Source organism: Triturus cristatus, chromosome 12, assembly GCF_964204655.1.
Source record: "Triturus cristatus chromosome 12, aTriCri1.1, whole genome shotgun sequence".
NCBI lineage: Eukaryota > Metazoa > Chordata > Amphibia > Caudata > Salamandridae > Triturus > Triturus cristatus.
This window is the reverse complement of record NC_140595.1, coordinates 87,571,992-87,599,028: the sequence shown is the minus strand read 5'-3', so window position 1 is coordinate 87,599,028 and position 27,037 is coordinate 87,571,992. Positions and strand designations below refer to the sequence as shown.

Here is a 27,037-nt window from a genome sequence, read left to right as displayed (position 1 = left end):
TTGGTCTGCACCAGGGTGTCTGTAGCGGTCCAATGATGAAGCATGTCACTACATAGTGGGTGAGGGCAGTCTTCAACAAACCGTTTGGTTTGTTTTGAAGACTCTGGTTTGGACTAACGTTTCACCCTCATCTGTCTCTTTCCTACCCTATAATGTACATTAATGCAAATATAACAAAAGTGTTTAGGGGGATACTATCTGCTCTTCAGTAGGCTGTTTTTTGTTCCTTCTCTTTTTGTGAGATTTGTTGTACATTTTAGCTTGGTTCTCTATGTGGCCACACTCCCAGAGTCACAGTTGTTATTATTTTTACTTGTCAGTTCTATAGTATGTGTCTCTGACTAGTAGGGCCTTCCAGTAATGTAGCTCTATCCGATATTTTCAAGCCCGAGGAAGCCTGCCCTGGTCGGTCAGTTTCCAAAAAGAGAATGAACGATAATTGGCTGTGGGTAGACCAATCCGGAGTAGAAGCTCAGTATCCACAAATGATAACCTTCATCTTATTGGCACCTGGGACATGATTGCGGATGTTAATACTGTCTCCTTGCACAAAGTGCTGACAGCAAAGCAATTTTTGTCTCCAGATAAATCTCAGCGCCTGGCGGCTCTGCAGGGTGGAAGAAGCGGTGATGTGTCTTTCCTGTGAGTGGACTTCAAAGCGCACAGAAACAATAGTGCGGGGCATCTTGGCAATATGTTTGTTTTTCTTTCTCATTTCAACGTATTTAAAACAAAGGCCCGAGACAATGATTAAGCCAGTGGGAAACAAGGTTTATGTGACCAGGCCGATGCCCGTGTAAATCCTGAAGGTCCAAAAATCAGTCGCCTTTTGTTGGCTCTGCCTTAAACAGCCTTCCAACCAACCTCCTCATAGCATAGTCCTCTGTAACCCTGGCTCCAACACAACATCTGATTTCTTTCAATTCTTTTTTGCCTCAAATCCCTCTTCAACACATGAAATACATTTACTGCTCTTGGAGTCACAAAATATCTGTCGGATCGGATCCAGATTTTAATCTGCAGGGGAATTGAGAGCAAATAAACATAACTGTAGGGGGAAAAAAAGTCAGACAACAGGAAAATTGAATCATGGGGACGCCAACATATTTGAGTTTGTTTTTTATTCAAGTACATTCACTATAAAAAAACTTCCAGTTTTATAAAAGTCTTGACACGGCGAGAGCAGCTTATTTCCTATACATATGTACAGTTTTTATTTAGTGATTGAAAGCCAGACGAACTCTGTAGTTAACATGACGGGCGACTTAGGCTGAATTGCCTGTGTAGAAAGAGGTGCGAGACCACGCTCTGTACCTCTTCTGAAAAATACAAAATGAACATTGAAATTGAAAAGGGACTATGTGACTATTGCCAAAGGCTAAAAACTGTTGTTCTTTGCCTATCAGGCAAGAACTTTTTGTGATTGGTTGTGGTTGAACGATTTAACAAAACGAATTAACTAAAATGCTAAGAATAGACCTTTTTTACTCCATATTGTGCTAGTTAATAAATGTTAAAATCATTTTAAAATAACTCAAGTAAGTCTTAAAAGTGCCTTTTACCCCATATTCTTTCCACCTTCTTATTTTTTTGTCTTTCTGTGAAATTTAGTGTTTTATTCATCCAGGATTCGGTGTAATACAGCATTTGTTTGTAACAGAAAGATGTCTTATTTTCTCCAGTGCATGACATGGATAGTGTGCTATCTTCACAGTACAGAAGCTAAATCTCACTAAAGAGAGGCCCGTGCAGAAGATGAAACTTAAAAAACTAAAGAAGATCCTTGTCTCCCACCCCAGTTATAAAACAGTCCCCAGCTGCTCCTATGGTTTTGTCAACAGTGTGGGTCACATAATTCCATTTTCTTCTTCACGGATCTGTAGGAAATGAGGAGAACATTACCAAATTGGTAATGTTCTCCTCATTTCCTACAGATAAGTGTTATGTTCCATAACCAGAATCTTAAAATAATTATTTTGGCAACAGTCACATTTTTAGAGCTTTTCTCTTTTTTGTACGGGTGGAGGGGCAAGCAGGGCTTTAAAACATTTGATTATGTCAGTCTCTATGTGTTTTGGGCTTCATTCTACGATTGTTTTTCGCAAAATCGACACACATTGAATTTCTATGTCTACCTGGAGAATATGGAAACTCACTTGAATTCTTGTTGAATACTACTTAAGTTCAGATTAATATTTGCAACTTTACAACTCCTGGAATCAGTCATTATGTATGGGGTGAGGGTGGTGTATGGTTCAGCCCTCACAAAAATATTGTCTTGTGTTTACTTAAAGCAGTGTGTCTGCAATGGTGCGGATCACGTGGAAGGAATGAGTTGCGGGGTGCGTATGGAACCCTAAAGCTGACGATACAAACTTTGACATTTTCCCTAAACAAAATAAAAACCTCCCAAATCTATTTTACTGAAAAGTCAACCTCCAGATGTGTAGCTAGTGTTTAAAGGTTGACGTTTAGTAAACATCTGGACCAACAGAAAACTATACCAGGTCATGAGTGAGATGAGGTGATGTGGCGTTTCAAACCTTGCCGATTACCAACTGTGAAGTAATCAAATTTGGTACTGAGAAGATTTCCAGCGTGGCAACTTTGTCCTAGCTGATGATAGATCGTGACCTCTGCGACAGTCCCAACAGATGATCATGTTTATCTGCCTCCTACATTCCTCACTTAACCACTTTTACGTATTTTATTATTTTTTGATTGACTTCTCCTAATTCGTGGATCACAATTTTCGATATCCAGGGTGAACTGAAAAGTCCTCGTGCAGGAGCAGAGCCCTTGTCCCCGGACAGTAGTCGCGAATGGCATACATCTCTATAAATAACTCTTAGAATTGGCTTTCCTATGTACACTGTACAGAGTTCAGTCCTTCTCAGTTTTTTGTTCTAGCTGCCTGTGGCGCCCCGATGACCAGCATCGGCCACAGAATGGCTGTACAAGAGAATACTGCTACATATGACTTTCCTTCTGCAGGCCGACCTGCTGCAGACTCCAGTTGTCCACTCCCATGGCGCTGAGTTCAAGTGTCTTCATTTGTTTTCTCCTTGGAGAATCTAGGCAGATTTGGCATTACGAGATGCACGCTACTTCGACGAGAGGAGGCCATTGTTCGATGGTGGCGCCAAAAATACCTGTAGTGCGAGTCTTTGATTCTTGCAACGGGCAGTTCCAAAAGTGCACAATTTGTTATTCCCTTCCCTTTGGTGACGTAAGGTCCACGTGCCTCATAGACCTGTTAGTGCACGTTCTGAGCATTTCTGCATTTGGAAGTCTTGATTTTTGGTCACAAAGCTCGTTTTTTGATCACTTTAGCATTAATACTGATAACCGCTTAAGGCCGTCACATTTTTTGTCACAACTTGTGCGTGTGGGGTCTTGGGTGTTTTCAGTAACCCCTCTGTAATGGCAGGCACAGACACGGATGCCCTCATACAGGTGCGTACATTGTACAGACGGGCATCCCACGGGCATACAATCTGTCCTTGTAGCGCAGAGTGGGCGAGTGTCTCTTCTGCTGGCCAATCCCGTTAGGCTTCAGCAAGCTTCACGAAATCTTTATCCCTTAGCAGGGACAAGACATGTCAGCACCCAACTAGCACCAGCAGGGGAAGTAGTAAGGACAGTACGTAGAAGGCGGAGATCCTCGGGCCCGAGCTGTTTCCGGCCACACTTCTCAAGACCCCAGGGAGGTCCCCAGCTGGTTGGTCTGGTGATGGAAGAGAAAAAGAGGCAAAAGATTAGTCGTTGTGCTTAAAACAAACTCGACTGACACAGTTATGGTTAAAAGGGGGGTAGTGGTCACTTGACTGTAAAATAAAAGCTGTATCTCAACCGCCCTCTTCTGTCAAGTGAATCAGGTGTGCTACTTTGACCAAAGATGTGCTAGTGTTGGTACAACTGCTGTCTGTGATTGGTGCCTTGCTATTATGGTTCAGCTCAGAACTGCAGAGCACGAGAAGCAAAGTCTAAGGCCTAGAACGGATCACACATCGCAGGTCTAGAGCAGATCCCCAATCTGAGAGCTCACCGACACGGCAAAGAGCACCATATTTCATAATCTGGAGCATGGCCCACCCACCAGAGCTCCCACCTTGCAGAGTTTGGGGCAGCACTCCAAGGTTTGGAGCAACCTGTCTTAGATGTCAAGGGGAGCTATGTTTTTCAGAGGCTAGTGTGATTTCTACCCCTAGCAGCTCTAGCTTCCAGGTTTGGGAGCAGCTCCCAACAAAAGGAACTTTAGTTTTCAGGTTTTGGCAAGGTTACCACCCACAGGGGGCTCTGTCTTTTAATGTCTGGAGCAGGGCTATTCCAGCTGTGGAGAGGAACTAAGACTTTCAGTGCCTGCAGTGATACCGCTCTGACAGGTTTTGAAGTGGTTCCCAACCATAAGAGCTGAAGCTTCCAGGGTCTGCTGATCGCTCCAGGAGCCCTCTCTTCCAGGATTTAGGGCTGGATCTAACAAGATCTGACTTCCAAAGTGTAAAGCGAGTCCCACCCGGGGGGGATTAGCCTCACCTTGTTTTGTGAGTCTCGCGCCCCCTTCCCCTAAATGTTAATCTTTGTACAGATGCCAGTATCATTCTTTGGGCCCTGATATCACAAATGGGTCCTGCTTTGAGCAGCACAGACAGACATAAATAATCATTTGTTCTATATTCTATGCTGCAGAGTGTGAGGGTTACGCTTACCTGATTGCATTCTTGCCCTGGGAGTATGAGCATTTACAACAGGTGCTTGAGCTGTAGGAAAACAAGAGAGGTAGAGAACATTAGAATAATCATGACCTGGTTCTTGGAATGAGCAATGCAAACAACTGAACAGGAATACAATTTGCAGTAATTACATTGTCGCGCAAAGACAGCAGCGTTAGCATTATCTGTATTGAAGAATATCCCAACGCTATCCTTCCCCGCCAAGACAGAGAGAGATTACAAGTGTAGGCCTCTCAGGGCACCGAGGCGTGGTGGAGGAGCGAGATGGTATAGAATGGGAGGTAGACTTCATGAGAAACTGTAATGCAGACCAAATTAGGAAAAGAGGAAAATAGGAGCCAGGGTAAATGGGAGTGGGAGAAGGGAGAAAGGAGATACAAGAGAGTACATTTTTGACCACTTTGCAGAAAATGGAGGTGACAGAAGGAGTGAGTTTAAATAAAATGAAGGCGGTCAGGCAGAGTTTTTTTTAAAAAAATGTAAACGCAGGATAATGAACCCCAAAGTGTACCCCTCCTGGGGAAAGGTGCACTCCTGGGCCTAAACAGTACACTAGGCTCCCTATATTTTTGCATGGCATGGGCTTGTGAGAGGAAGGAAGCTGTCTCAGTGGCCAGGGAGGGAGTGGCTGCGTTTGTGGACTACAAGTCTTAGACTAGGATCTCTGGGAATGTATACCTAGAGAAGCAAAGGGGCTTCCCTAGGCATAAAGTGGAAATCGGAAATGTGTGCTTGTGCAGAAGCTGTGCCTCAGCTCATCGACGTAGTACATCGGCGTAGGGAAAGAGGGGTAAAGAAAGATAAAATTTAGGAAAAGGGGAGCATTTTTTTCCAGGAAAAATTCTATCTGGTCGGGAAAGAGTTGATGAACTTACTGGTTTTGCCAGCCACTGACACCCTCAGCTTGAGGCAGTACTCCCCGTGGTGGTGGATTGGTTTGGCTGTAAAGGAAAAACAAAGAAAGGAATGCTTGTTATTAATAACGCCAAGGAGCCATGGCATCCACAGACACTGTGGCTTACAAATGATACCCAAATTAACCCAAGATATATGTTTACAGATAAACATGGAATCAATGAGTCTCTCATCCTTACACATTACCAAAACAGGCTTTACAGTTCCACAGAAGCAATCCAAACATTCACACGCTAGCAATGAAAACCATCTTTATATGCCCATCGCCCCTCCAATGAAGGGAACCCCACAAGCACAGAGTATGCAAATCTGTTGCCTGTCCAATACAGAAGACGCATGCATCCCTGGCCAACTCCACACCCATGAAGGCAGTGTGTATTTATCACACCCTACCCTTCCATAACCCTAAAAGTAAGAATGGGTGAAAAGTGTTGCTGAAAAGCCAAACTGGAGAAATTCAGCATTTTTTAGTTTGCGAATAGTGTGAATTTGGGAAGGAAAAATCTGCTCAAAATGTGCTCTGCAGAGTAACTGGGGAAATACGAGAATTTGGGGCTGCATGCACCTCCCTGGAATGTAAAATGGATTCCAGAGGTGGGGTACCCACTATTCTGAGGTGGTCCTACCAGCCAATTAGAACTGTCCTAATGGGACTAATTGTGATTGGCCACTCTTTAAATCAGTCAGAAGAGGGACAATTTTTTTTAAAAAGTAAAGAAAATCCATGCATCTCTCGCCTCTTTTCAGTACAGAAAATGCACCACTCGCCTCCCCAAAAGCGCTCTATAGCCCTTGAATAAAGGCAGTTGGCAGGTCTGTCCAACAAGAAGAAGTCATGTGTGACCTTTCCAGGAAACCGACTCCAAGCTCCCCACACACAACCACTGAAGGGCTGCAGTTTGTACAGTCATACGTGCGATGAACAGCAGCTTCTCGGAAAGTCAAAAAGGGCAGGCCAGGGCCTGCTGACAAAACGCAAAGGCTAGGGATTAAAAAAGGGCTGAATCAGGGCCCTGTGGGATACAACACAGCGTTCACTGAGCCTTGCATCTGCTGAAGTCAGGCAACCAGTGAAAAGGCTGAAAGCACATTGAAAACGAGGAATACTCGTTAGAGGTTTATTTCCTTGGCTCGTGTTTGTGGTGTGCTTTGTTCTTTCCTGCAGAGTCTTGTACAAGTTTTACCAAGGCTGTACCTGACGACAGCGCCAACCTACAGTGGCGGCCCAGATCATTGCGCCAGCTAGAATGACAGCGGTGACCCACAATTCCATTCCAGCTCTATAAGCTTCAGTTCTCTCAACTTCGTTGAACCTAAGTCCACCTCTGAAACTCAATGTTGTAGTAGTGCCCCTCTACCAACACTAAGGAAGTACAGTGCCAACCCTAGTGCCTCAAACACACACACTGTGCACAAGGTAGTGCTCATACTCACAGATGTAGTAGTAGCTATGTCCCTCTTTGAACTCCTTGCCCAGGGTGAACGGCGTAAACCTCTGGAACTTCTCGGAGAACTTTTCTGGGCCATGGAGTGCGAAGGGCTTGTTGCACTCCCAGCGCAGCTGGTCGCTGGAGCGGGGCTTGCAGTTGGTGTACTCCTCGTGCTCCACCAGGTAGAGGGTGTAGCGCTCCACGGTGTGCGAGGCCACATTGCGGTCCTCGTAGTGCGGACAGATGATGTCCAGGTAGTCGTTGAGGCGCACCTCAACCGTGTACTCGTCCCAGAGGAACCTGGTAAAAGAAAGAGAGATCTGCCTTAGAAACAGAGGGCATAGTGTCATAGAAAACTTTCTTCACAGAACCACTTGATCTACCAACCACAAACAGCAAATACAGCAGCCTAAGCCCAGGAGAGTGGCTGGAGGCCACCATAACAGTAGGAAGCACTAAACAGGTTACAATACAATACACTCTGGTAACTACACTGAGCAACACACAGCACTTGTAACATTCACTGTCGCATAGCACAATACTCTATGATTGACTCATTGACCGTAAGAAATAAAATTCACCAGTGTCTGGCATCCAGGTTGGTGTTGTTGGCTTGTCCCTGCAGGAAGGGGCGTAGGGTTTTTTTGTGCTAAGTTTTGCCTAGCAGTGCCAAACAATTGTATTCTTACTCTGTAGCGCTTCCTTGCAAGTTCTTCCTTGCAAAGAAGGTAAAAAAGTGGAGCATGTCGGTTTCTGGCCACCTAGATAGGATATATTGGCTGAGGTTGGCCTACCAGCAGTCACTGACTTGGGAAGGTGCACAGTAGCTGTTAGTCCCTCCTCACTTTCTAACACACCAGATTAGGCACACGTAGGCAGTGTTTTGTAACCCGAGTGTACGATTGCATCAGAGGTAACGATTTTCTAGCGGGTGGGGGCTGTTATGTCCACTCCACACATGCCTGGGCTGTGACAGGCAGCTGGTAATGAACCGGACCGTCCCAGCCCAGCAGCTCACATACCGTTCCCCCACGCCCAAGGGCAGCCAGCCTGACCAGCAGGCCGCACCTCCGCTGGTGCCAGCCCTCAATTAGCAGCGCAGGCCGCCTGGCCTAAGGGGTCATAAAAAGCAGGTAAGGCTGGGTGGAGGGAGTCACGTGTCAAGTGCAAATTAAAGGCCTGAGCTCTGGGAGTCTCCACATGGGCGCATATGGAGGAACTTTCACAGGCAGAAGGCGTTTTCAGGCAACCTGTGTACTACAGGCCTCACTCTGCTCTCAACAGGACCTCTACCAGCTGCTGGGTTTTAGACTTACAGCGCTAGGAATGCTGGGACTTGTGGGCATTTACTTGAAATGGAGATATAAACTACAAATCCCAGCATGCTTAGAGCTGGTGCCTGCCACACGAGGGCGTCGGAATGGACAGCCATGTGACATCGAGCCAGCCAACAGCTAAACGGACTAGATTTGATGGTTTCATTCCACCCTAGTACCTCCTGGTCACGTCATCAAGTATTTACAAATCCCACCTATCCAATGGGAAGTGGTAGACGGCAAAAATAGCGCGACCTTTCATATAAATGTGTCTGCCAAAAAAATGATTAAAAAATCAACCCGCATATAATTGTAAAATCAAGCCATACTCGGTAGCCTGATATTGTAGGCCTTGGTGAATTACCTGCTCCACCCCCAGTCCATGCATGCATAGAGACAAGCGCCTCACAGGCAAAAGCGAGGCAGCTAGAAAGGTCTGTATGGATGCACTTATGCAAGATTACAGGAGTCCCTGTTGTGAGATAATCATTGGGTACAAGGAGATAAGCATCGCTGAAGTAACAATAATTATATACTCATGTTAAATACTGTTTGATTAACACTTCAGGAGGGAGGAAGGATGCGAATTATGTAACCAATGACAACGATGAGGACAAGTGAGATAACTCAGGAAGAGAACAGAGATGAGCTAGGAGCTCCCTGCTGAATGAGGATAAGAAGACTGTGGAATGAAATATCACGCTAATCTAGAAAACGAGATATGTGAATCTGGGTACCAGTGAGACTAGGAAACAGGAGCATGTGTAGAGGGACTGCTAAAATGAACAGCATCTTTCAGGCATGGAGTCTAATAAAGGCCGGTAGATAACATCACAGGAGAGGGCATCCGCTAGTGGTACTTTCATACAATTTCTGCAGCTGTTTCCACCTTTCTGGGCCTTCACTTCCCAGGCGGGAAGGAAGACATCCTAAAATGGACATCGCAGCCTGTGCTGCATCCCTGGGACACTCTCTTCTGATTGGCTGCTCTGTGTCGGATGCTCAACTTTACTGTGAAAACACCTAACTTCTTTGTCGTGGCCCCAGTACTGGGGCCAGGCCCTTGACAAAGAACACTCAAGTTTTGAGCTAAATTGTCCAGTTGGTGTCCCCTTTACATCCCCCTGGGGCGCTGTAGCGTCCCCCAGCTCTTATTAACCCCAGACTGCCCGTCTCCACGCCACGCTGTTCCCGCCTTTAAGTCAACAGCCCCTGAAATCCCAGCCCCTAATTAAAAACACTCCCCTCCAAACAGCTCCCCCGCCGGCGCCCCCTCCCTCCTTGAAAGATGAGAAGGCGGCCGAGGATTTGACTCGGAGCTAAAAGGCCTCTGTGAATTCTTCCTAATTGGGGCGAATGTCTCGTCGAGGTGTGTAGAAAGAAACACCGGCTCGCAGGCCCTTGTTCAAAGGGGCGGGGAGTTTGCGCTGGGTGAAAAGAAAGTGTTTCAAAAGGGGCCAGGGTGATTAGCTTGGGATGAATAGAAATAGAACCTAATCTCATCTCGGGGTTTTGGAGCAGCGGGGGATGCTAAACACAGCAACACAAGGGCTGCAGGTGTGGGCAGAGACACTTTGGGACAAGCTAGAGGGGGCTTCAGGGAGGATGCCATGGTGGGAAGGGCCGGGCATTGAAAACACCCTGGGCTGGAGATCCAGAGGTAACTTTAGAATAAAGGCTTAGGGACGCTTTAGGGTGAAAGTCTAAGAAAAAGGGCAGTGCTAAAAGTGAAGCCCTATAGCAAAGAGGAAGGGAAAGGGGCCAAGACCCAGGCACTCGGAGGTGGGCGCTGATGGAGGGCGAGGCCTGCGATAGAGGCTCAGACCAAGAGCACCCTGGAGGGAGACCTCTTCAGTTGGTAGCGAGACATCCTTGGTTAGTTACCCTGGAGGGAGACAGCCATGGCTAGTTACCCTGGAGGGAGACAGCCTTGGTTGTTACCCTGAAGGGAGACAGCCTTGGTTAGTTAACCTGGAGAGAGGCAGCCTTGGCTAGTTACCCTGGAGGAAGACAGCCTTGGTTGTTACCCTGGGGGAAGACAGCCTTGGTTAGTTACCCTGGAGGAAGACAGCCTTGGTTAGTTGCCCTGGAAGGACACAGCCTTGCTTTGTAACCCTTGAGGAGACATCCTTGGTTAGTTACCCTGGAAGGAGATATTTAGCATAAACACCTAGAATGAGGCGAAGGCACTGGAGAGAGATCCTTGGCTATGGCCAGCACCTTAATGATAAGCTTTGGATAGATAAAGGCCTGGTTTCTGAGGGCAACAACCAAGGTCAGCGAGAGCACTTCATGGCGAGGACTCCGAATCCAGGAAACGCTGCAGCTGAAGGCCTCGGATACTGAGAAGGCTGTTGAAATAAAGTGACTGACGAGGAGCCTTTGGGGAAAAGTCCATGACAGGAAGATCCCTTTAGGAATGTTTTAGGAGTGAAGACTTAATTTGCATGACTGATGACATCAAACTGAGTGATGCCTCAAAACTTTGACGTCAATGGTAAGACGCATGAGTGAAATGGCATAAACAAACACAATAAATGTGTCATGAATAAAATAACACGTAAACTTTAAATTAGAATCCTGGCTTACAAACGTGGGGGAGCAGCGTCCTTGCATGTTCAAAGCGCCTTTTCTGTTAACTGAGGGCTCTATGGGTCACTGACCGTGCAACACACACAGTGCACTGAAGAGTCACATTTAAGGGCGTAGTTCTTTTCAGCAGGTGTGACATGTAGTCTGTTGTGTGTGAGAGCTCAATCTAAACTCAAAATGCGTGATTCTCACTCCCAATGAGTGGGGAGTTGAGGTTTCTGGCTAAAGGCATAAAGAATGCCCTGGACAGGGAAAATGCCCCTGGGAGAAAGAATAATTCGAGGAAATACAATATATGAGAACGCATAGACTTGAGAGAAGGCTTTGGGGAGCAAGGCTTGAGTAGGGAGGGTACCCCGGGGAGAAAGCATGAAGTGCTTTATAAAATGTGCACATTATCCCCACCAGGCACAGCCTGATAGCGACGGGGTAGGGCAGGCAGGCCCCGCGGCGGGAGAAAAGAAAACACCTTTGTTATTTCTTTCTTAATATCTCTGAGTTAATCCCGCCTCATGCAACTGCCAGAGACCCTGTTTAAAGGTACTAATCCGGCACTTATCTGCAGACAAGCACAGACTGTACTCCGAATGTGCCTCTTTCTGTTGACATTAGAACAACTTCTGGGCAGGCCAAGACAGAGGGCGGGGCAGTGGGCGGCCCTGCCCATTCTGGCAAGGTAGGAATGGTTCTTGGGGAAGCTAGCTCAGTTGGTAGAGGCAAGCAGTACTGCCGTGGTTGCGTGTATGCAGCCTCCCAGTACAGGCGGGGCTGACTTATCCTGCCACAACACAGGTGAGGGGAAGTACCCCACGCGGGCCGCTGTGTCCGCCATCTTGGGAAGGGCACTGAAGAGGCGGCCCCGGCGCTCTGTGCTGAGAACCAACCAAGAAGGGCTAATGGCTCCCCCAGATGAGAGACACATGATCCGCCGGGGTCACAGCTCGGGGTCGATTGCCTCTAAAGATAGGCATTTATGGTATTTACTAACAATAAAGGCCCGGGCTACAGGGGATTCATTCTCTGTTGGGCTTTGGGGGTCCCGTTGTCTCCGCTGTCACAGAGGGTAATTGCTCGGATTTTGTGGGAGTGCTGTAAACATAAGGCCGCGATGGATGAGCTGAGAATGTCCATTAGGTCTGGGAAATGTCTTGTTTGGCGTCGGTGCTCGACTCCCTGGGCGTGGTGGCAGACGGGGCTCCGGCGGTGGTGGCACCAGGCAGCAGCTTTCCTTTGAAATTAGGCGAAAGGACGCAGCATGGCGGCGGCTGGACACAGTGGTCCATACGCCCTGCCATCTCGGCCAAGTATAGCTCCTAGAAACACGCAATGCAGCTTCTTAGGTGGTTTCTATTTTAGAACAAAATTCAACGCCTCGTGAATAACTACAAGTAAAGAACGTTTCCATCCCCCTACGGTTCTAGTTGCACATAATGTTATAGTGGCCGGATGGCTCACTACAGGTTGTGGCCACATTCATCGAAATTATAGTTATTTTCCTCGAGGGTAACAGCACAGTGTAAAGAGATAATTGGTGGCTTTGATAGGACAGGGGTCGTGTTCAGTGTATGAAAGGGGTGGGGGTCGGGACGCTGCCCCTGAGCAATTTGTGAGTTGCAATATGTTCACACTTTGAAGGAGGGCACACTCGCAGACATGAAGCTATATTTGTTTTCGCCCTTTTCTTATGCGGGCCGTTTTGCAGAGCTGACGCAGCACAGCGGCAGAGCACAGAAGAGCGGCACGGTGGGCATGCCGCAGTAGTATGCATGCCTCTGAGCTGGCATGGGTAGGTAGAGTGCCCAACAGCACAGCTGCGGCAGGCATCGCATGGACGGTAAACAGCACTGCGGAGCGTGCTGTATCTCAGACCGACAGCACCGCGGGGATGTTGCAGGGCTATTAACACTACAGCTGCAGCGAGCAGGGCGAACAGCACAGCTGCATAAGCCCCGTTTCTGTAATGTCGGGCGTCTGTGCCCGGGCCGGTAACCTTGCAGCTCCGCCAGCATAGGTGTGCAACGCGTGAACCCTGCCCGCGGAGGAAGTGCCGAGCAAATATTTGTGCCTGGTCGGCTCACCTTGTGCCGTTAATCATTTACCATGTGCATAGGTATGGGCGCTCTCGGGCTCTCTGTATCCCGGGCACTGGTGCGAAGGCCTGGTCAACGCAGCCTCTCTGAAGCCAGTGCAGCGCCCTGGCTATTCACGGCCGCCAGAACTAGGTTCTGACGTGTACGATTCCTGTGTGACGTCACGTGGAGTTTGTTTTTTAGTCATGCGTGTCTGAGATCAAGGCAGCCTTTTTAGGACGACTAGCCAGCTGGCCACCATATAGGAGGCTTCAGAACTTAATCTAACGAGAACCCGAATTATGTCTACAACAACGTCGACTCCTAAATACAGACCAAAAGCAGAAGTGATCCCCAAAGACAGACGAAACATGCCAAAAGCAGTACAAACCCTCACACACTCCATCAAGCAACAAACATTGCCCAAAGCAGAAATGACCCTCAAAGACACGCTAAGACAACTGAAGCAGCACGGACCCCAAAACAGTCCACAAAGCAACACTTTGAACCAATCACTGCGCACAGCAGAAGTCACCTTCAAAGACACTAAACCTGACTGAAGCAATGCCCAGCCACTTAACCCCGACCGACGCCGCAATGCCTCCTCAACTAAACATGACCAGCGCGTAACATCATTTCACTGGGGATTCTGGACCAAGCACCCCAACACTCAGCGCCAACCCTTGCCTAATGATGCTGTGCCCCCAACACATAACAGATGGTGATAATCTAAACTCACCAAAAGCAGACCTGTACCAAATTCGATCAAAGAATAACGCACCTTCCCCAAACTACCCCAAACATCACTTCTGCTTATTCTAGTACCTAACATGACATGCTCAATGAATCACCTCCTGCAGCAAATTGCTCATTTCCGCAGGCGATGGACTGACCATCGAACTTGGCCCAAAAAGCATGGAACGGCTTTAAATTTGTCTGAGCAACACTGCAAGCAAGGCACCATTAAATCACACTCCAAGCAGCAAGGCAACCCTAGGCCACCAGAACCCCCATTCAAAGCAGCAGTACCACCCCAAACCCAGCTACGGGGCTGACTTCTTAACAGCTACCAAGTCACCTGGTTGGATATTACTTTTTTCATTTTTATTAACCCTTGGCACTTGGCATTATGAAGCATACGTTTTCACTTTTTGGTTTTACCAGGATTGGACATAGATACCCGCTTACAAAGTGTTGTTCAGGTTAAATAATAATAAAAAAACACAGGAAATCTTGAATGTTACACCAGTTACGTGGGCTCACTGGGTAACTCTGAGTACCCCACTCCTTTTGAAACAGCATTTCCACCCCTCAAGGTATGTTTAAATGAGAACTGGATACCGCTGTGGCTGGAAACCCTTCAGCCCCCATCACCCACCCCAAAAGGTGCTGACTGTGCCTTTTCGGCCAGCCGTCCAGTTTTTAATTAGATTCCTGGCGACGGTGGGAGGAGTGGGCAAGCCCTTTGATCTGAGGGAGCTTAATGAACTTTGCATTTTTATTAGGTGAACTTGGGTGCAGGGCTCACATTAAACGTCTGTTAGCCAGACCTGCATTTTTGGGGCTGTAGGGGACTTAAGCCAGTAATGTGAAGTTTTCTTAAGCGACAACAAGGCCTTAGACAGCGGAACATTAGTCTGTATAAGGGTAAAAGGGTCACATTCTTCTCACAGGAAGACGACAGAAACCTAGTGGGACCCGCAGGTGACCTGCATGCCAGCAGGGTGAAGACAGTGACTTGCTTCCGGGTGCGCAGAAGTCAAAGGTACGGCAGGTGCAACGACACCGGGGCCCACTGAACCACGACTAGAGATGTTGTCAGTGTGTCGGGCCCGTGCCACCCTTGCTACGCCAGTGCTTGCTCCCGCTCCTCACTGAGGGTTGCCTCTGCCCTCAGTGAGCCGTGTGACGTGCATCCGGGGGGCACTGTGACAAGAGGCTGGTGTTGTCCGGCTGAGCCTTGCGTATCCCCTGCTCAGTTGCGCCTGGTCTGTGTCCAGCACAGATGTCTGCTGTCCACCCACAGCCCCTTCCGAGGCCTGCCATTTTGACAGATGGGTCTAAAGTGTCACTCATTCACAGCCTGGCTCCTGTGCAGGCAGCTTTATAACTGATCCCCGGGAGATAGCACAGGCCTGGGTTAATGATTTTACATGTGAACCCTGTGCAGGGGGGGAGCGGATTGGAGGCTTGCGCCGCCCAGGAGCGGGGCGTGAGATCGTGAAAGCGGGTAGAGTGAGGGACGGGTGCCCCAGGCACATACCTGCCCAGCACTTCACACAGGGCACAACCCTGACCTCCATCATTAATGGATGTGTGACCAGTGCCCCGGCGGCGCCTGGGACTAGAGGTGAAAGGTGACCTCTAACAAACCCCGAGAGAGAGAGTCCAGTGAATGCTTCTTTAGTTTAACCACAATGACGCCAAACAGCAGAATGGCAGCTACAAAGTGACGTTTGCGTTCTACATCCCTAAAAAAATGCATTTTAAAGTAAAAACAAAATAATGCAGGCATTGTCCGCTGTGGTATAATCCGCAGGCAGACATCTTGCTGCAGTAATCACGCCGCCTCTGAGCTGTCAGCGCGTTGTCTGTGATGTCATCAGCGGAGAGACAGACTGAACTGTGACGTCATCAGCGGTGAGCCAGTATGCATATGACGTTGAACCCCCTCATGGAATAAAACAGTGAGAGTTTGTAGGCTCTATGAAGCGGTATTAAGGCATTGGAATTCCAGTTCCCAGTAAAAAAAGATTATTTTTTTAAGCTGACGACACCGCTTCTCTGTGATGTCAGCAATGAGAAATTGCGTCCTTTATTTGAGTCTTTACTGCTCGGGTGTTGGGTATTTTACTCAGCACGTGCACAAACTAGGGCACTGAAAGGGGGCCAAATTCAACGCACTGCAAAGTTATGCATATCTCTGTTCATATATATCACCCTCGATGCCAGGCAACGGCGATGGTCCAAGCGTTATGAACGCGCGTGTTCTGCACCGTGGAACAGTGTTCATATCCCCCAGGGTTACGAGTATAAAGACGATTCCGTACCAAAACCGCTGTCAAATATCACTTGGATCGATGGAATTCCACATGCAAATTAGGCCCAGTGTGACAGGTAAGAAACCTTTCCTTTTTATTGTGGTCTTCCATGGCGGTATGCGAGACGCAAATGCACTTAAAATGACACGTAGTGGACTAATGTTACAGGTAAACAACTTTTTTTTAATTCCTTGAATGCCCGCCCATGGTGCAGTGGCCTGCCCTGCCAGTGCCCTTTGTAGCACACTGGGTTATAGATAATAAACATATAGATTTGTGCCTGCGTTGTACTGGCCCTAGACCCGAATAATGACCAAAAAGGCTAGTAGCACAGCACTTCTGAATTCCTCAAAGCCCACCCAGCGTAGCCTTTGGCCCACAGACGATCTGGGGCGTGTTTAGAGGTGAGAAACAAAAAGTTAAACCTGAAACTGGTAATTCTCCTTTTAAATGCCTTTTTCCTGGAGGCTTCTTTGTGAGTGTGACATGCCGTGCAGGCTCGGCCAGCCCTGCTTGTCAAAGTCACTCACACATTGTAACCCGATCGCACTAATTGTGAGAGATACACAGTGCTGGGAGGGGTGGAGATTCACCCATTGTCACACCTACTAGGCCTTAACAACATCAAAAGTGCCTGTCAGTGTGAAATGTGCAGGTACAAACATCTATCCTTGCACTTACAACGCCACAGTGCACATGCTGTACCACTGGGACACCCCCTGCCCAGACAACGTAATGCAGGCAGTCCTCACAAGAGGAAAAGAAAAGGTGCCACCCATGCCCAAATGCCTGCCAGTCTGCCCAGTTAACAAGATCACGACGAACAGTGTGCGGCCAATTGAACTTGAAACATGATCACACCTTGTGGGTTGTCTGTGCGGGGTTGGGCAAAGGTTGCTTCTCAAAGAGGAGGTTTCTGCTCCGAAGATTATTGCTACACAGTACTCTTAAGTTTCACTAAACTTGGTTTACGAAGCAGTCCAGTTCGGTCTTTCTGCTTTGTATTCTGGGACACGTAGTCCTGATTTTGTAATGGGTTAATGAAGTATACAGGGCAGAAAACGATATACCATGAATGCCATACATAGTGTACAATGATCCGTTTCGCAAGGATACCCGGGCATTTGAAATCATATCTGTGAAAGAAAATGGCTTCTTTTAAAAAAGGATTTAATGGAGCAAGCTTCATCTGGTGGTGCGGAGGGGGGCAGTGCGTTCCACATCTTAAGTGACTGTCCAGACAAAGGTAGAGCTGAGCGCTACAGCCACCTGGGTCTTTCAGGAGCTATGTTATGTTGGCAGCATATGTGTGCCAAGCTGCTAAACATACAAAACGTAGCTGGGAGCATGTTATTTTTTTGTTTCCTATTGGAGCAAGCCATGCTCCTCAGAATGACCCCAAGCAAAGAGCGAACCGTCATTTTGCAGCCCTTTGGTTCCTGCCACGGCTCCAGCACTGACCTCAAACATGAGCTCCGCGAAGGGTCTCTTCCAAGCCGTTGCTTAGCACCGTAATTACAGGGTGCTGCGGGATTCTCTAAATATGGGGTTTCGTGGGTGGGTTCGTGTTCAAGCAGGGGCTGCGGAAATGTTCCGAGGCAGCGGGATACATGGCTCGAGCAGCGCAGCTTGAAATCTTGGGGGCTGTAACTGGGGCCCCTGGCATCCTTAAAATAAGTGCTTTAGGCGAACCACTCCGCCCAGGCTTGAGAAACCGAGAAGGGCTGCCCCTGTGCTGGACGCCACTGCGAAGGTTGGGGTCAGTCGGCTTAAAATATGTTTGTCAGCACAAGCCCCAACCACGGCCTTTCTAGCTTTATTTTTGTACACAAACTAGTCTTTTTGTTTTCTTGTAAGATGTTGCCGGTACATAGCTCCTGTTATTAGGGCTAACGTGTGAATTTCTAGTTAAGGAGCCCTCCACGCGTTAACTGGCTCAGTTTGTGACCTGTGTTTGTTAAATTGTCCGGATTTCACAAGATAGGAGTTTGCGCTGTTAAAATGCGCGCTTGAGTGTTCAGTGTGGGTGGTGGCGCCTGCTGGTGGCTTTTGCACCTTGGGTGAAAGGCGCCCGCGTTGGGTGGGGCCTTCTCTTTTCCATCTTTCGGGGCTGTGAGGAAACAGAAACGGCCCCAATCAGTTCCGCTTGGTTAGCCAGTTGGCAGCCATGTGCCAAACACTCTCCCTGGCGTAAACACACACAAACAGGGAGGCGGCGCGGCTTGTTGAGGTAGGGACATGGCTGATTTTGCGGCTAGTTGACGTTTCCTGTATTTGGCTAACGTGGGCGCCAGAGAGCAGCCCTTCCAAGCCCCTCACTCCCTCCCAAAACATAACTTAACAGAAACACAATGCAGGGGCGAGGAGAGAAACCTTCTGATCAGCATTGTCCCGCTGTACAAAGCCCTCCGCGCCTTGGCATGTTGCCCACCTCTCTTGAGGGAGCATTCAGGAGAAAGGGCCCCCTCTGAGTCGGGATAAGAGGAAGGCCCTCCCCCTCCGGCGTTCAGTCTTGAGAAAGGAAAGACAGCGGGGTCTGCGTCCATCACAAGCCCCGGTGTAGCTGTCACTCGGCTGGAGCACAGGAAAACAGAAGGGTGTGTGCCCTTGTGAACTCGAGCTCTGGGCCTGTTCAACAACACCCCCCCCCCCCCTCCCGCAGCCCCCACTGTACCTCCGTTGCACGACCCCCAGAGCCGCTCCAAGCACAACAGGAAACTTTTAATGGGCCTACGCCGTAGCCAACATACACGTGGCTAAAAGGCAGCGCAGGCCTTCACACCCGGCTTAACGCAGCCCCCTCCTCCCCCCCCCCCCCTTCCAAACGCGTCCACATCTGACAGGTTCGGGTCATTGGTAAAGACAGCTACTCTTTATTTGTCGAGGATCTAGCGGTCGGGCAAAAATCAAGGGCATGAAACTCTCCGTAAAGAGTAGGGACGTCACCCCCCTGTTCCCCCAGAAGATAGTTATTCGACAATCCCATATTTCACTTTACCCCCTCACACTTGTACCCAAAGTGGCCTTCTCATGGGACGAGGATGCCACGAATATGAAAAATACGCTATACTAGAGAGCCGGTGTTACATGTCAGTAACATGCTCCTCCAGCACGAGACATGCCACATGTTTCTGGAAGTTGAGAAGTAGAAAACCCTTTTCGCACGAAACGCCACAGAGAACCAATATCAAAGGCTTGTGAATCTTTTTAGTTCGCGTGTTAGAGGCATCATTCCGAACGCTCACGGCCAAGTACTTCAGGGAAGAGTTTCCTGTATTACGGGACAATCTCGTACGCTTCCCAGTAAAACCCCAAAGAAAGTTCCGAACCCTCCCCCGCGCTCACACCTCCTCCCCCGCCCACACACCTCCTCCCCCGCGCTCACACCTCCTTCCCCGCTGCTCTGGGCCGCCTCGCCTCTCACTCTGCAGCGGCTGCGGCGAGTTGGAGGCTTTTTACGGCGTCCCTCGTGCACCCTGCTTGCGGTTCATCCCACTCTCCTTTACGAGGCGGCTTGCTGCCTTAAGAGCCCGGCGCAGAGGCAGTAAAACCGCGGGGCTGTTTACTAGCCTCCCCGGCCCGGCCCTCGGTGTCAACCTGCCTCCCCTCCCTCTCTCTCTCGGGGGTATTGCGCCATCCAGCGCACAGAGAGGAAATGCCTGCTCTGGCTGGCGCGAGAGGAACAAAGTGCCTGGTCCGTGAGCAGGTTAAGGGCGTTTACTGGGACCTCCTGTACCCTCCTCGACTATGCGGTGACAGTATCAGCTCGAGGAAGGGGGGTGATGCAGGCAGGCCTACCTTAAAGTCGTGCATGGTGCACTGTACGTCCCCCTCCCCGAGGAAAGGAATCGGACAGGAAGCTGGTCTGTTGTACATAAGGCCCCTCACCACTCGCTGGGAGAGGCACACGTATCCTGGAAATTGAGTGACGACCCAACACTCTGGAGGTGGGTCTCGCCTGGCAGGGGGCAGTACTCGGCGCCAGGTTCCATGTGGTATTTATATTGGGCGAGAGCAGCCCTTCATAGTAAGGCCTTTGACAACACCCACAGGCGTCTAACATGGCGCCTTACACACAGCTTGCATAAGTCACACACTTCTGTGAACTATTCCTTCTAGGAAAACAAACCCAGGAATGTGGCCTTTGGAAGGCAACAAGGTGCAGAACATACACTCTCTATTCTAGCTCAGACTTTATATGTCTAGATTTAGGTTTTCTAACATGATTCTTTAGCCCCAAACTGTTTGTCACCGGGAAATTATTGGCAAAGAACATTCATGTGTGAAATATACCAGGGAGAAGCAGAGTTACACATAAATGCGCTTTTCCTTGTTGGATAGCACCTCATTCTATCTGTGGGTTGGGAAGGCAGATAATGAGGGTGGGGGGGGGGGGGGGCAGTGCTCACAAGTGTCATCTGAGGCGCTGGGCGAATCCCCGGGCTCCAGACCCCACCGCCCCGCCCTCCGTGACAAACAGCACCTACAGCCAGGGGCCTGCGGGGTACCTGGATCTCCGCCTTTCATTGCTACAGGATTAACACGCATCAGGGGGAAGGAGGGGGGCGCTCCCCCCTTTCTGTTTGCCTCGACTGCTGATTTAATTATCAGAGGCCTCGAGAGTGGGATGAAATGTTGGCGCTCTTGTTTTAAACCCTCCTTTTAACCCCCGGGAACTAAACTGAGCTCAGGCAACTTAACCTGGGAAGGGGGCAGCGAGAGACAGCTGGCGGGCACCTTTGCACACAAAACTTTTCGGACTCCCGAAAGAGCTTAGCCCCCTCCTCCACCCCACAACCCTCCCCAGTGTTTACCTTGCAGCTTAATAACGAGCTTCAAAAGAGTTTAACCCTTTGATTGCGGCGGGGCAATGTTTAATTCATGAGCCCGGCGCAGTATAATCGAAGGTCTAATTCTCCGCACTGTGTCTGCTTTTGTCGCCGGGGCGCAGAGCTCTAATCCGCTTTCCCCGGCATCTCTCGGTACACTTTAGATCTGGAAAGATGGCGTGACATCAGCTGCAGAGCAGCCATTGGGCCCCAGGCCCCCTGAAAAGTGAGGTTCATGGCGTGGAGGAAATTGCAAAGTAAAAGGGCAGAAACAATAAAAAAAACCACTTTCAGCACAGGTGGAATAACAAAACAAACTGTATTTTTCTTAGCTCCAGACCTAAAGTGCTTCAAAAGGCGCTGCAGTTCTAGGCACTCTGAAATGTTTAACCATGGTGAAAACATAAGCCATATCCGGTTCTAGCCGTGAAACGACCCCTATGAAGCCCAACCAGAGGTGAACTGCCCTTCTCCCCTGCCAGGACGGTGCATTTGGATGCATGGACGGATCGAGTGCTACTGACACAGCCCCAGCCCAAACAGACCATAAGTAGGCTAACAGTGGAATGCATCCCAAGGCAGTTGTAGTCTGCAGAGTGCCCATCACAACCACACACCCGCACTCCCGGGCGCTTACGTTAGGCAAGCCCCCCAGTACCACCATCTGCCCGGAGTGTTTGGGTGAAAGTGTCATTTACTGCATAGGACTCTAGGCGCTGCCCCGTACCCTGTGCCCCAGCGACGGAGCTGTGATGTTTGCCACAGCTGTCCACTTCCACCCTGCGGGCCCCCTGCCCGGCTCCAAGGCCCTGCAGCATACCTGAGGCACCCTTGCGCAACCTGGGCCTCGCTGCCTGAGTCAGGCATCACTCACGCACTGCAGGCCCCGGGCCGTGCACAGACCGGTCCCTCCCATTACGTGCCCTCCTCCCACGCTACAACTCCTGCGCCCTGGCGGAACACCACGGGTGCGCTGCACCGAGACTTCCGGGGAGAGCTGTGGCACCCCAGAGTACCAAGATCTACCCCCATCAGCCCGGGGAGGCGGGGAAAACCAGACATAACTGGGAGACAGAGGCATGCCTGCGCCCCGGTGCCACTGCACCTGCTTCAATAATAATGGTACGAAGCTGTGGTATTTGGTATACAGCACGTCAGGCCGACGGGGCTGGGGCAGGATATGTCGCTGTGCCAGGCATTTGACCATCTGCCCGGCCCCGAGCAGCCTGTCAGAGCCCCTGCCGTCTCTAGGTGTTCCTGCCGGCCAGATTGCCTCCTCCCGCACTGGTCATCGTGGACAAGGAGGCCCTCTCCACTCCCTTCATCCCCGGATTCCACGTACACGAAGGTGCAACACACACACACTGCCAAACACACCCGCTCAACACAACAAACCAGCATCACGATTGTCATAACATGGGCATTCACACCGTTGTCGACAGTCTGAGAGGCCAAAGAAAGAATGCGTATGGAGCCTCATCTCCGCCCTCCGGAGGTGATATCCCGACCAGCGTGAGGAGCAGATCTCCAAGATTCAACGCGACCCGTCTCACTGTCACACAACACACCTCGAGGCGCTATACTAAAATACCGAGGATACCTATAGTTTCTCGCTATGCCACCAGTCGATAGGCTTCCTTTCGCGAATCACTGTTTTCGAGTACGACAGGCCAAGTAAACCAAACCAGAACTGCAAGCCACATAAGGCACTAAAGTTATACAAGGTTTACATTAAAAATGAGCTGTCTCGGTAAGACGGGACTCACGTGATAACGCATGATATGTACGCTAAAACAATCTCTTGAAATCCCAGCCTACCCCAAAACTGTGTGATCCTGGGCAATGAATGCCCGGTCTCTGCAAAATCTGCAGGACGCACTGCTCGCCAGTGCAAGCCATCCGTGCCTCTGTCCAGCGCTGCAGGAGGCTGCGGAGAGCGCTGCACACTGGCTTAACTTTCCGTCGGACCCTGCACGATTTGCAGCAGAGAGAAAGAGCAGGAGGGGTCCAAAAATACCCCACTTCTACTGGGGTGTATTAAATATCTCTAGTGCAAACAAAAGATCACAGGGTTTCGAAGCGCTTTGAACATTCACAAACACTTTGAAAAACACACTCTTGCAATGCACAACAGTACATGGATCAAGAACCTCATATCCCGAGTGGTCACCCCAGCCCCCCCTCCCCTCCAAAGAGGCATGGTCAGTTGCACAGAGGGTGAACTTACTTGGCGTTGGAGCTGTTCCAGAAGACGGTGTGTCTGTCGGCCTCCGCCACCCAGGCGTAGACCCAGAGCAGAGCCAGGATCAGGGGTTCCATCCCGGCGGGTCCGCTGGTCCCGGCGCTCGGGTCCGCGGAGATCCGGTGCCCACTGGTGCCCGGCTCCTGGTGATCACAAGTCCAGGGAGCGCTCCAGGGAAGGCTGTCGTCCCGGATAAGTTGAGAGACGGACAGGGGGTCGCCCTCGTGTGCAGGGGTCCTTGTATCCAGAAGGGCTCTTCCTACGGAGTTTGCGTCCTCGGGGAGACGCGGGTCCAAGGAGAGGCGCTGCTCCGATCCGGCTGTGTGCAGCGCGCTGTAATCCTCACTTCGTACAGACTTGTTTGCTTGCAGCGCGGGGCGGCCCCGAGGTTTTGTTGCAGGGCCAGCTCCTCCCCCTGCCGCTCCCCTTGAGCGCTGGCTCCCGCCCGGCCCCGTGTATCACTCCACACCGCTCGCTGTTGTTGTTGACTGCAGCCGGCGGGACCTCTGCCCTGCATCAGGGGCCGTGAACTCTCCCCGCTGCTGCAGCCATTAAACCCCCCACTTTCCCCTGAGCCTTGTGGCCGGGCGCCCCCCAGACTGTCGATCGAGTCTGACACCTTCACCGGGTTATGATTTTTGTTCTGTTTTTTTAAAAACATTTTCTTTCTTAGCAACCAGGTGCATTTATTTGTTAACGTCACGCTTCCCCAGGGAGTCCTTGGTGCGGTGTTGTTAATGTCGGTACCTTACCCCCCCCCCCCCCCACACTGTACCCTTGCATTGCCCGTCTCTGTATATTTAACGAGACACTATTACAGGGGAAATACCAGTACTTATTATGAGACTCCTAGAAATGTAACGGGGTAATAGTACGTACCCGTACTTCAGTACTTCTCAGCAGACTGTTGGGCATTTAATGGGATAATGCCAGTACTGCTTGCCATGATTTCCATACATTTATTAGGTCAATTCCAGAACTTCTGAGCTGTGCGTTATATAGTTTTTTTTAAAAAAAACTTTATTTTTTATTTAAACAGTTATCGCAGCAATCATACGCACACAAGTGTCAGAGGCACAACACCAGCTGCGCCGGGGGACTCCGCCCCACACATATACAATACCAGTAGCAATGAGGTAGTAATTAATAGTGCATTTGAAATCGGGGGTATGCACTCCATCTGTCCATCACACTTCTCCCTCTGGTCCCCCCCCCCCCCCCCTCAGACGTGTCCCCATCGTGCGGTTTATAGTTAATTGGATATAGCTGCTTCTTCCCAGATCGGCTGCGACACATTTAATGAGGTAATCCTGGGGCTTCTCGGCACATTTTCTATACATTGAAAGGGATCATACAGCTACTCCTCGCCACGTATAATGGAATGAGACCAGTACTTCCCAGCACTGTTTCTATACATTTAATGTGATTATACCACTACTCCTAGCACGGTAGCTATACCATGAGGACTCCTATACATTTAGTGGTATGACACCAGCACTTCTCAGCAGGGCTTCAGTACATTGACTAGGATGACTCCAGTATTTCTGAGCAAGGCCGCTATACATTTAATATGATCGTTCTGGTGCTCAGCACGGCTGCTATACATTCAACAAGTCTGCACGGTACTCTTAGGAGGCTGCAGTGCATTTAACAGGAGAGCGCCAGTACGCCTCAGCAGCACTGCTGTATTTTAACTTCAGCAGAATAGTTACTTAGCAGAAAGACTGCTATAGATGAAACGACTACGCATCATCAGTTTACAGCTGGCTGCTGCGCATTTCATTGGTGCTACGCAAACAAATGATGGACGGAATGCTGAATAAATCATACATTCACCCCCAGTCAAGAGATCTGGGTTAAATTCATCGTTCTTTTGCTCACCATGCCACTCCAGTTTAGACCCAGATATATGCAAATCAGTCTTGACCCTGTGCCTCATGGGAACAGTCCAGCCCGAACTGCCAAGCCAGGTCCTCCCTGGACCGGAAACAAGCACCCTGGGACCGGTTTCTGGGTATGGGTTAGTACTTCTCAGCCAACCTGCTATATCAGTGGCGGCTGCTATGGGGCAGTGGCGGTGGTGGTGGTGGTGGGGGGGGGGTGATAAAAAAAAAGAAGAAAGAAAATTCCACTTACCTGGCTGCCGCCACCTCTCCTCCATTCTTCATCTGTGGACGACGCAGGAACAGGAAGTACACAGGCTTCCAGACTCCCCATGTCAATCACAACGCTGCTTATAGCAGTGTTTTGATTGGTCTGAGCGCCATGGTTCGGCTCTCAGATGGTGTCTATGATCCGGGGTATATTCTCCACCCAGGTTGTAATATAGCCTGGGCGGAGAACATGCAAAGTGTGCATGACTGGTCGGCCAAACCGTTATGCACACTTAAGGCCACATACCACTCTCCCCCCTGCTGGCTGACAGCCCCCCGCCTGCCCCTTACACAAAACTGTGCCAGTATGGGAAAAATAAAATGCTAATAACGTTGTGTTGTTATCATTTTATTTTTCCTGTGGGGCCATGCTCCTCCGCCTTAGCGGAGGAGTCGCCGCTGTGCTATACATAAGAAATACTCCTCCGCAACAGCAATATTAGCGCATTTTTGTTTCTTCTTTCCAGACCGTGCTTTACACAGAGGCCGCGGTCCAGGCCTTCTCCTATCTCTATCCCTCTTGTAGGTCTAAGCCTGATGCCATCTCCTTCGCAACAGAGGTCCACACCCAGTGATGCCTCCATCCCCGGTAGAGGTCCACACCCAGTGCTGCCTCCATCCCCGGTAGAGGTCCACACCCAGTGCTGCCTCCATCCCCGGTAGAGGTCCACACCCAGTGCTGCCTCCATCGCCGGTAGAGGTCCACACCCAGTGCTGCCTCCATCCCCGGTAGAGGTCCACACCCAGTGCTGCCTCCATCCCCGGTAGAGGTCCACACCCAGTGCTGCCTCCATCGCCGGTAGAGGTCCACACCCAGTGCTGCCTCCATCCCCGGTAGAGGTCCACACCCAGTGCTGCCTCCATCGCCGGTAGAGGTCCACACCCAGTGCTGCCTCCATCCCCGGTAGAGGTCCACACCCAGTGCTGCCTCCATCGCCGGTAGAGGTCCACACCCAGTGCTGCCTCCATCGCCGGTAGAGGTCCACACCCAGTGCTGCCTCCATCCCCGGTAGAGGTCCACACCCAGTGCTGCCTCCATCCCCGGTAGAGGTCCACACCCAGTGCTGCCTCCATCGCCGGTAGAGGTCCACACCCAGTGCTGCCTCCATCCCCGGTAGAGGTCCACACCCAGTGCTGCCTCCATCGCCGGTAGAGGTCCACACCCAGTGCTGCCTCCATCCCCGGTAGAGGTCCACACCCAGTGCTGCCTCCATCGCCGGTAGAGGTCCACACCCAGTGCTGCCTCCATCGCCGGTAGAGGTCCACACCCAGTGCTGCCTCCATCCCCGGTAGAGGTCCACACCCAGTGCTGCCTCCATCGCCGGTAGAGGTCCACACCCAGTGCTGCCTCCATCGCCGGTAGAGGTCCACACCCAGTGCTGCCTCCATCCCCGGTAGAGGTCCACACCCAGTGCTGCCTCCATCGCCGGTAGAGGTCCACACCCAGTGCTGCCTCCATCCCCGGTAGAGGTCCACACCCAGTGCTGCCTCCATCCCCGGTAGAGGTCCACACTCAGTGCTGCCTCCATCCCCGGTAGAGGTCCACACTCAGTGCTGCCTCCATCCCCGGTAGAGGTCCACACCCAGTGCTGCCTCCATCCACGGTAGAGGTCCACACCCAGTGCTGCCTCCATCCCCGGTAGAGGTCCACACCCAGTGCTGCCTCCATCCCCGGTAGAGGTCCACACCCAGTGCTGCCTCCATCCCCGGTAGAGGT

General features: G+C 50.4%; 1 protein-coding gene across 1 annotated transcript; it reads right to left on the bottom strand.

The window, feature by feature from the left end:
* Positions 1-2,014: 2,014 nt before the first annotated feature.
* Positions 2,015-23,519, bottom strand: EFNA1 (ephrin A1). Its single transcript, XM_085636690.1, has 5 exons — positions 23,153-23,519; positions 7,083-7,378; positions 5,609-5,674; positions 4,710-4,760; positions 2,015-3,727 (listed from the first exon to the last, which is right to left on the bottom strand). Exons 1-5 carry the CDS (start codon positions 23,242-23,244, stop codon positions 3,603-3,605), a joined length of 630 nt encoding a protein of 209 aa, XP_085492816.1. The 5' UTR covers positions 23,245-23,519; the 3' UTR covers positions 2,015-3,602.
* Positions 23,520-27,037: the final 3,518 nt, after the last annotated feature.